The sequence below is a fragment of the Amblyraja radiata genome, chromosome 10, assembly GCF_010909765.2.
Source record: "Amblyraja radiata isolate CabotCenter1 chromosome 10, sAmbRad1.1.pri, whole genome shotgun sequence".
Lineage (NCBI taxonomy): Eukaryota > Metazoa > Chordata > Chondrichthyes > Rajiformes > Rajidae > Amblyraja > Amblyraja radiata.
Window position 1 is genome coordinate 14,426,798 of NC_045965.1, and position 11,220 is coordinate 14,438,017.

Sequence of the window (11,220 nt, forward strand, 5' to 3'; positions counted from 1 at the left end):
AACTAATAATACAATTAATGATGAATAAATCTGAAGTAATGAAAAAAATAACTAAAGTGCAATATCAGAATAACTGAATGAGAGAGAACACGGCAACACCTCTGGGATGATGGGTGTGAAAGAGACGGTCCGACAGCACCCAGCATTTCCGGGGGGGGGGGGGTCTCTGAAATCACTGCAGATACCATGGGAGACACATGATAATGCCATTTCTCCAAGAATTTAGCCACCTTTTATTGAACAGTGGATATCATGAAATTCAGCATAAATCTTCCCTCCATTAATTTGTAATGGAATTTACCTGCAAATTTTAATAGATTTTGCTGGTTACTTGTACTTTATATTCATCGATGTGACAATGGATTTTCTCAGATTTTCTCATGTCATAAGGAATAGGAGTAGAATTAGGCCATTCGGTCCATCAAGTCTACTTCGCCATTCAATCATGGCTGATCTATCTTTCCCCCTAACAGCATTCTCCTGCCTTCTCCCCATAACCTCTGACACCTGTACTAATGAAGAATTTATCTATCTCTGCCTTCAAGATATCCACAGCCTTCTGTGACAAAGAAATGTCTTCGCCTCAAACATCAGCTGATTTATGCTATGTGCTGCGAATCTGGCCTCATTGTCCAAATTAACCATTTACCACTTACATGATTATTTGTACTTGTGGCACTTTAAAGATCGGAGTCATGAGCTGTCCAACGGTGTAGCAGGTAAAGGCACCATCTTGTATTGTATAAAGTGACATCCCAGTTAATGTCCCAATTTCAAAGTGACTTCATTTTTGATGACTCAGAAACAATTTTTCTGGTATCGTTTGTCATCTAGACTAACTGCCAAGAAAAGGTGTAAGACAAACTGAGGTAAACAAAGAAGCTGGAGAAACTCAGCGAGTGAGGCAGCATCTAAGGAGCGAAGGAATAGGCGAAGTTTTGGGTTGAGACCCTTCTTCAGACTCTCCAAAGACAATCTGACGTAGTTTGCCTGTTAACAGAAATGTGCAGGGTGGTACCATCTGACTAAGGACTGTTGAACAAATCTCAACAGGGTTAGACAATATACAATAGACAATAGGTGCAGGAGTAGGCCATTCGGCCCTTCGAGCCAGCACCGCCATTCAATGTGATCATCATGGCTGATCATCCCCAATCAGTACCCCGTTCCTGCCTTCTCACCATATCCCTTGACTCCGCTATCTTTAAGAGCCCTATCTAGCTCTCTCTTGAAAGTATCCAGAAAACCAGCCTCCACCGCCCTCTGAGGCAGAGAATTCCACACTCACAACTCGCTGTGAGAAAAGGTTTTTCCTCTACTCCGTTTTAAACGGCTTACCCCCTATTCTTAAACTGTGGCCGCTGGTTCTGGACTCCCCCAACATCGGGAACATGTTTCCTGCCTCTAGCGTGTCCAAACCCTTAACAATCTTATATGTTTCCATAAGATCCCTCTCATCCTTCTAAACTCCAGAGTGTACAAGCCCAGCCGCTCCATTCTCTCAGCATTTGACAGTCCCGCCATCCTGGGAATTAACCTTGTAAACCTACGCTGCACTCCCTCAATAGCAAGAATGTCCTTCCTCAAATTAGGGGAGCAAGACTGCACACAATACTCCAGGTGTGGTCTCACTAGGGCTCTGTACAACTGCAGAAGGACCTCTTTGCTCCTATACTCAACTCCTCTTGTTATAAAGGCCAACATGCCATTCACTTTAACAGAAGGGTTATTCATCCACACTCTCTTTCCAATACTGACTTACCAAATCTTAGCTGGTAACATTAGTCATCAGTAACCCTGGATTAAAATGGCACTTAGCAACACCAGGGAGGAGGAGAGAATCTGAATTATCTGCAGTATCTTCCTTAATCAAAAAACTCATCAACATGTGATGCCTACTAGCTAAAAGGTTGTGCGAGTGGAGGGCTGGCATTTCAAACAACCGTACACACCAACAACATGAGGAAGTGGACGAAGAGAAATGCAGCAGAAAGTAAAGATTAAAATGATGGCCTCCCACCCCTAACCCCTCTTTCTGGTTCGTGACGTTTATGCATTTATTTACTCCTGAACTAACAGACACTCTCGAAATTGATTGTCACCAAATACTAAAAAATAATTATTCGTACCTGAATGATCTGGTGACTGAAGAACTTCCGACATTCTGTCGTAGCAAAATACAGCTCAATAAATAAATAAATGAAACTGGCTGAGCTGCAATCAAAAAGGGGGAAAATTGAGCTCTTAAATAAGGTACTTATCTACTTAAGTCAGGAGAATATTGCTTAATATTTTGAATTTCACCAATAACATATTCACATTATTCATTCATTATTGATTCAAAAAAGTGTTCACATTTAATATTCTAACTTCACATCTTAATATTAAATATTAATGGTTAACACTTACTCTTCCCAATTCGGATGAAGGATCTTTGACCTGAAACGTTAGCTGTGTGTCATTTTCCACAGAAGTTATCTGATCTGCAGAGAGTTTCCAGAAGTTCTTATTTTTATTTCAGATTTGCAGCATCTGCAGATTGTTGAACTGTAGGAGGCACAGAGTTCAATATCATTTACATCGGAGAATCATTTAGCATGGAGAAACAGAAACCTGGTAGTTATTCATTAAATAAAATGTATTTTTCAAAGAAGCAATCTTTAAAAAAGCTGAACGTTCCTTCCCCACACCGCACCCCTCGGCCAAGTGTGAATCATGGCATCGATCCCTCCATGTTCCCTCTTAACTCATTCATAAGCAGGATTTACAATAGTGTGACAAAAAAATACATTTGTCTGCTGTAAACTTTCTACTATCTGAATAACCCTGTTGAAATTTGTTCAACAATCCTTATTCATATTGTACAACCCTGCACATTTTTGTTAACAGGCAAACAATGTAAGATCATCTTATACCTTGTCTCAGCAGTTAGTCTGGATTATATATGATAGCAGAAAAAATGCTTCTGAATCATCAGAAATGAATGCAATTTGAAATTACATGTGGGACATTAACTAGGATGCTACTTACATTACTAGTCTTGCTTTGTATTTGGCGTGAGTTGCAATGACAATAGTTTTTTTTGTTTAATTAATGGACTAGCATTTTAACGGAATATGCTTTTGGCTCGGTTTATGCATGCTTAATTTCATGCAATTTCAAGTGGTACTTATATTAACCAGCAAACAATGATCAAAAACAACTTGCACTTTTCCAACACAAGGTGGTGTAATTTATGTTTCTGGTCCCACCAATAATATATCTTGTGAAGATAAGACAAAATGCTGGAGTAACTCAGTGGGACAAGCAGCATCTCTGGAGAGAAGTAACGTTTTGGGTCGAAACCCTTCAGACTGAGAGTCAGGGAATAGGGTAGGTGATACGGAAGGGTAAGTTGTGAAAACGAAAGATCAAAGGAGATGAAGTTCAAGGAAAATGTAGAAAGGATCATTGTTAGCTGAGGGGAAGTTGACAATGAGGCATACAATCAGTAAAATGTAATCAGGAGGACAGCGAAACTGGTCGGAGAACTAGATTGGGGGAAGGGACAGAGAGAGAGAGAGAGAGAGAGAATGCAAGGGTTACTTGAAGTTAGAGAAGTCAATATTCACAATATATTGTGAAACAGGGCAAATGGTAGCCAATATAAGCCAACACGATCAGCAGTGATGGCATGAGGGACTTATTGTTGGAAAGCAGGATTTTGGATGAATTTGTGCAACAAGAGAGCTTGGCTGAAAGAAAACATAAATAATTGGATCCGGAAAGATAGAAATGCCTTGTGTTTTAGAGGTAGAGCTAGCTCTTCCTTTTGTGGAACACTAACGTTGATAGCTTGGTTTGAAGCTAAATATGCAGTGGTCTGAACGGCCTTGTGCAGTATGAGACATGGTTGTATCTATTGGTATAGGCATGAAGTTTGTGCCGTGAATCATAAACTTTGTCTTTGCAGTGCACTGTTTGAAAGTGACGACTTATAAAAATTGCACATCAGACATAAGGGGCTGTCCCACTTGGGCGACCTAATTGGCGAGTTTAGAAGAGTTTAGGAGAGTTTGAAAAAATGTCATGTTGAAGACCTCCTTCGACTATGTAGAAGACCTCCTTCGACCTCCTTCGACAATGTTGAAGACTAGTTTCGACTAGCTTCGGGGAAATTGGTCACCGAATAGTGAAGAGTGAAGATGACCTCCTTCGACCTCCCTTCTACTATGTTGAAGACTATCTACGACTACTCTCGATTACCTACGACTAACATGCCGACCTACTACGACCTACTTCGACTAAACCTACGAGTAAAAAAAGTATCGATTTTTTCTATGGCAACCTTTTTTTACTCGTGGGCGTTTCTCAACATGTTGAAAAATACGCGTGACCTAGCTGAGGCCTCGAGTACGCGGGGACTACTCTCGAGCATGAAGGAGAGTTACAAAGACCTCCTAGGACCTCGTGTCGACCATGTTCCAAGTACGAGTCGAGGGCAAACTCTTCTGAACTCGCGGATTAGGTCGCCGCAGTGGGACAGCCCCTATACATTCTGACAGCACAGAGCAGAGGCAGCAAAGGCTCTGGGAAAATGGTGTGGAGATTCAGTGTCGCCAGCCTATGATGACCCCTGCAACTGAGTATTGCCTTACCAAGAAATTGCATGAAGAGGAAGATCTATTAAGGATAAATGCTAAAAGGCAAATCCCCTGATTGTTGTGGCATTTGGCATTTCCAATTTACCATTTTCAACCTCGGAACTCATCAGACAGATCAGTACAGGTCTGAAGAAGGGTCTCGACCCGAAAAATCACCCATTCCTTCTCTCCAGAGTCCCTTCTACGTGACTCTCCCACAGTGAAAAGATCTCAAGAGGGCGGCACAGTGGCGCAGAGGTAGAGTTGCTGCTTTACAGCTCTTGCAGCACCAGAGACCCGGGTTCGATCCTGACTATGGGTGGTGTGTATACGGAGTTTGTACGTTCTCCCCGTGACTGCGTCCGTTTTCTCCGAGATCTTTGGCTTCCTCTCACACTCCAAAAAGTAGGTTAATTGGCTTGGTATAAGTGTAAATTGTCCCTAGTGTGCGTAGTATAGTGTTAATGTGCTGGGATCGCTGGTCGGTGCAGACTCGGTGGGCCAAAGAGCCTGTTTCCGTCCTGTATCTCTAAACTAAATCCTACCAGTCAAGCCCCCCTTAGGATCTTATGTAACTTGTAATTCTTCTATACTCCCAGGAATACAGACCTAACTGCTTAGCCTCTCTTAATAGGATAACCCTGTCATTCCAGAAGTAAATCAAGTCAGAGGCGTTTTATTTGATCTATAGATTGAAATGCTGTTTCAGCTCAATTGTGGTTCATTTACTCTGATTTTATAGACTCACAGAGCATTAACTTCACAGTAATGGGATGTTTCTGTTGTAATTCAACCTTGTTATCAACGATAAGTTCAATTATTTCTCTGTATGAATGCTGTGGCTATGAAACTGTAAATTAATATGAACTTTGTTCACCACCGGAACAAATTGTAGAACATTATTATGAGCAGTTTTGGGCCTCATATCTGAGGAAGATATGTGCTGGCGCTGGAGAGGGTCCAGAGGAGGTTTCCGAGAATGATCCCAGGAATGGGTGGGTTCACATATGATGAGCGTTTGACGGCACTGGCCCGCAACTCGCTGGAGTTTAGAAGGAAGAGGGGGGGGGGCCCTGAAACTTACAGAATAGTGAAAGGCCCGGATAGAGTGGATGTGGAGAGGATGTTTCCACTAGTGGGAGAGCCTAGGACCAGAGACCATACCTTCTGAGCCTTTTGAATTTTGTAGTCGGCAGGGCAGTACTCTGCATATCGCCAACTTGGACAATTTTACATTTTTATCAAGCCAATTAACCTACAAACCTGTACGTCTTTGGAGTGTGGGAGGAAACCGAAGATCTTGGAGAAAACCCACGCAGGACACGGGGAGAACGTACAAACTCCATACAGACAGCACCCGTAGTCGGGGTCGAACCCGGGTCTCTGGCGCTGCATTTAGCCTCAGTATTAAAGGATGTTCCTTTAGGAGATGGGGTGGAATTTCTTTAGTCAAAGGGTGGTGAATCAGTGGAATTCATTGTCACAGAAGGCTGTGGAGGCCAAACCAATGGATATTTTTAAGGCAGAGATATATAGATTATTGATCAGTACCTGTGTCAGGGCTTATGGGGAGAAAGCAGGAGAATGGAGTGAAGAGGGAAAGATAGATCAGCCATGACTGAATGGCGGAGTAGACTTGATGGGCCGAATGGCGTATTCTGCTCATATCACTGATGAACCTATGACCTTATTGAGAAATCTGGATCATGAGGCTCAATTGTTGGGGAACGAAGAGTACTCTTAAATCCCAAATTCCATCTGTGGTACGTGTACACAGTTATGGGCCAAGTAACACCAGAAAAATATTGTTCAGAACAGTCGTTTGTGTGTACTGAACTTCTTTTGGATGAGAGTAGAGTAGGTAGATCATGATATCAATCAGCACAGCACTGATCTAATGCCAGTTCTGTTATTTTAAAGCTCAGTGCCAACTAACAATTTATTTTAGCCTCCCATCGTGAACACATGGAATATTGAATAATTTGGTTACTGATTGATTTCCTCTGGTTGTTGCTGAGAATCTAGAAGAGCACAAACTGGATGGTCCAAGACAAGGGTGTATGGTATACACTATCCATAGGGTACAGGATCTCTGGGAGAATAAGCAGAAAAAGAAGGAAGGGATGGGCAAGGGCACTAGATAATAATAATAATAATGGATGGGATTTATATAGCGCCTTTCTAATACTCAAGGCGCTTTACATCACATTATTCATTCACTCCTCAGTCACACTCGGTGGTGGTAAGCTACTTCTGTAGCCACAGCTGCCCTGGGGCAGACTGACGGAAGCGTGGCTGCCAATCTGCGCCTACGGCCCCTCCGACCACCACCAATCACTCACACACATTTACACACATTCACACACAGGCAAACGTGGGTGAAGTGTCTTGCCCAAGGACACAACGACAGTATGCACTCCAAGCGGGATTCGAACCGGCTACCTTCCGGTTGCCAGCCGAACACTTAGCCCATTGTGCCATCTGTCGTCCCAAATAGGAGGCAACATCTACGTAGGTTTTTCGTGGTGAAGTTCTCCTATCTAAAACTCAGTGGGGAACAATCGACAGGATACATTTGCAAAAAAGGACATGCTAATTGAAACGTGCCACTCGTAGTAACTGCAGCAGACAACTGAGTTTCTCCAGCAATTTTGTCTACCGTCGATTCTCCAGCATCTGCAGTTCCTTTCAGGGTGGAATTGCCTCCAATATGCCTTTTATCAATCTTTCTAAATTACCACCTTTGCAATATATCCATTTCCAACAGCTGAAGAAATTCTCACATAGAAAAATACATTGAGATGCATTATAGTTCCTAATCTTCACCTCAATCTTTCTGGTCAGCCTTGACATTCTTCAGCCCAGTACACTCTTTTCACCAGTGTCAGTATTTCCTAAGTGTCCGGTAGTTATGTGACTTAACAGAAAGCTCCACTGGGTGCAGGCAGCGTGTTTGGTATAAATCACCAAGGAAAATTCCTGTTTTAAATCTGGGTGTATCATGTACAGAATGGAAATTGCATTTTTGGAATGCTGCATCTTAATCGGGCAATAAAACCCCCCACAAAGTGCTGGAGTATCTCAGCAGGTCAGACAGCATCAGGAGAACTTGGACAGGCGATGTTTCAGGTCAGGACACATTGTTTTGCTATAGTGATTCAAGATTCAATTTAATTAAGGTACAGCGAAATTTGAGTTACCATACCAAGTAAAAAGCAAAAATATGCACAGCACATAAAATAAAATTTAACATAAACATCCACCACAGAGGAATCGACATTCCTCACTGTGATGGAAGGCAATAAAGTTCAGTCATCTTCCTCTTTTGTTCACCCGTGGTCGGGGCCTTTGAACAGGGCCGTTGCCGACGGTCCGCTGTTCAAGTCCTCTCGTCGGGATGATCGAAACTCCGGCGTCGGGACAGATCGGAACATGGAGCTCCCGAGTCGGCCGCTTCTTACCGGAGACCGCGGCTTCAGTGTTGAAGTCCACAGGCCCCGCTGTCAGAGCTCCACCACTGGCGATCCTCGGCAAAAGATCTCAGGCTCCGCGATGGTAAGTCCGCACCGCACCCGCGGCTTGAAGCTCCGGGCCAGCCTCCAGGTCTGTTTGGAAAACTCTAAACACCTCACTCTTCACCTAGTTCTGAGCGAGGGTCCTTGACCTGAAACGTTAACCGATTTATTTTTCCACAGATGCTTCGTGACTGGTTGAGTTCTACCAGCTTTTCTGTTTTGTTTCATATTCTGTAGTTTCGTTTGTTTCCTACTTCATGGTACATCGCCTCCTCTGTTTTGTGACAGTAACGTTGCCAAAACTGCCTGCAATCAACCATCAATACAATGCAAACTAACAGCAAGTTTGGGATTTCTGAACACAATGTGGAAATGTTTCAATGAGGAAGGGTTTCGGCCCGAAACGTCGCCTATTTCCTTCGCTCCATAGATGCTGCTGCACCCGCTGAGTTTCCCCAGCAATTTTGTGTACCGTGGAAATGTTAACGTTGTCTTCAGCACCTTCACTGGCTGCGTCATGTGCAAACTTCACCACTGCAATCTGGGAACAATCAGTGAATTGACTACCGGATCTGGCATTTTCAAAGTAACCTTGAAGTAAAAATCCAGGAAATTGTATTCTTTATTGTATATGATATGAGTTTAATCAAGTCAAGTCAAGTCACTTTTATTTCTATAGCACATTTAAAAAACAACTCTCGTTGACCAAAGTGCTTTACATTGGTGGAGGTACTAATGTTATACAACATTGGTTCATAGATTAAGTACATACATAAATACATATAGCCCTCCCTCAGAGGACATCAAGAAAGGCTTGAGAGTAAAGATGAGTTTTAAGTCTCGACTTAAAGGAGTCGATGGAGGGGGCAGTTCTGATGGGAAGAGGGATGCTGTTCCACAGTCTAGGAGCTGCAACCGCAAAGGAGCGGTCGCCCCTGAGCTTATGCCTAGACCGCGGGATGTTCAGTAACCCCAAGTCGGTCGATCTGAGAGACCTGGAGGTGGTGTGGTGGGTAAGCAGTCTTTTGATGTAGGTGGGGGCAAGCCCGTTAAGGGCTTTGTAAACATCAAGAAGGATCTTGAAATTTATTCAGAACTGCACAGGGAGCCAGTGGAGAGAGGCCAGGATCGGGGTGATGTGGTCTCTTTTTCGGATGCCGTTAGGAGTCTCGCTATGGCGTTTTGGACCAGTTGCAGGCGGGACAGGGAAGATTGGCTGATGCCAGTGTAAAGGGAGTTGCAGTAATCGAGACGGGAGGAGATAAATGTGTGGATGATCTTTTCGAGGTCATCAAACTGGAGGAATTGTTTTATTTTAGCTATCGTCCGAAGCTGGAAGAAGCTAGCTTTTACCACGGCATTGACTTGTTTGTCAAATTTCAATGCTGAGTCAAATATCACGCCAAGGTTTTTGATGTGAGGTTTGAGTAATGGGGTAAGGCTTCCAAGGCTGCCTGCTATCGTTTTGATCGATTCCGAGGGGCCGAGAAGGATGACCTCAGACTTACTCTCGTTTAGTTGGAGGAAGTTCTGGGCCATCCAACACTTTATATCCTCGAGGCAGCGGGTAAGGTTAAGTAGATTTGATCGGTTGTTGGGCTTCAGGGGGAGATAGAGATGTGTATCATCTGCATAGCAATGGAAGGAAATGCCTAATGATTTATTAGGTCGTATTTACTGCTCAGCCTTTTTTGTGCTGTCCCTAAAAAATAGCACGTGGACTTTAAGTCTCATGGTTAAGTATTTCAAACAATGATGAATTTTAAAAGAAGTAACATTTTAGAACAAGGGACTTAGAAACAAAATTCAATAAATTCAAGTTACTCCTGCAAAAAGTGAAGTTTTCTCTGTGTTAATCTCTACACGTTAGCAATTAATAATTAAGAGCCTTTATTTCCCAGAGTGCTCAAAAAGCTCTCCTCCCATTCTTCTAAACTCCCCAGAGAACACTTTGTTTACTTCATTTCTCATCAATTAAGAAATCCGCCATCCATTAAACTTTATTAATTATGTATTTCTTTGAAAGCTTCTGTTCATACAAATGCAAACACACATAAACACAGAGATTATATTCAATCATTCTTTCAAAAACAAATCAGTATATCTACTGACCAGGACACCAGATGGAGCTGTAGAATCAGCTCTAGTGGTACCTCTCTCCCTCACCATCCACATGGGCAATGCTGAAGAAACAGGGGAGGATGGAATCAGAAAGCATCCGAAACCAGGCCTACTGTCTGACGTCTATTGCTGGAACTTACATTGGTCAGGTGAAGTTTGTGATCCCTTCATTGTCAAATAGCCTGACATTGTACTCTAGACTTGGCTTGGACAGAGTGAATGAGGAGAGGATGTATCCACTAGTGTGAGAATCTAGGACTAGAGGTCATGGACGTTCCTTTAGGAAGGAGATGAGGAGGAATTTCTTTAATCAGAGGGTGGTGAATTTGTGGAATTCATTGCCACAGAAGGCTGTGGAGGCCGTCAATGGATATGTTTAAGGCAGAGACAGGGGAGAATGGGGTTTGGAGGGAGAGATAGATCAGCCATGATTGAATGATGGAGTAGGCTTGATGGGCCAAATGGCCCAATTCTACTCCTATCACTTATGACCATCAGGTGAATTAATTCAGTTGATGCTGTGGAAAAGTCTTCCCTTTATAGGATCAACTTCTGAATAGCTGTGAAGAAACTCCTACGGGGAGAAGATGGAATGGGGTGAAAGAGGAGCGTTACACCATGATGGAAATAGTTTCTCATCAAACTGCCATTGGAAGTAAATGAATAACTGAAATTAACTACAATCTTGTTTAACAGTTCAATAACCTTCTTTGCATCCTTGAACTCAGCCTTCAGTTAGATTGTCTCAGCACACTTTCACGGACAATTTATCGACTATGCCAATTCTCAAGGCCTCACAGATGCCAATCACAGAAAAACCATCAGAGAAACATAGAAGCATAGAAAATAGGTGCAGGAGTAGGTCATTCGGCCCTTCGAGCCAGCACCGCCATTCAATATGATCATGGCTGATCATCCAAAATTAGTACCCTGTTCCTGCTTTCTCCCCATATCCCTTGATT

The 11,220-nt window shown here is 42.9% G+C and overlaps 1 protein-coding gene across 4 annotated transcripts in view; it reads right to left on the reverse strand.

Moving 5' to 3' along the window:
- The window catches only part of LOC116977576 (KN motif and ankyrin repeat domain-containing protein 4-like), a 67,646-nt gene that overhangs the window by 25,344 nt on the left and 31,082 nt on the right, over positions 1-11,220 (reverse strand). For all 4 annotated transcript variants that reach the window (XM_033028128.1, XM_033028126.1, XM_033028127.1 and 1 more), the window contains exons 2-3: positions 2,410-2,547; positions 2,130-2,214 (exon numbers count right to left, since the gene is read on the reverse strand). In XM_033028128.1, the coding sequence (XP_032884019.1) occupies positions 2,130-2,163 (34 nt within the window). In that variant the 5' untranslated portion in view covers positions 2,164-2,214; positions 2,410-2,547. The remainder of the gene's footprint in view (positions 1-2,129; positions 2,215-2,409; positions 2,548-11,220) is intronic.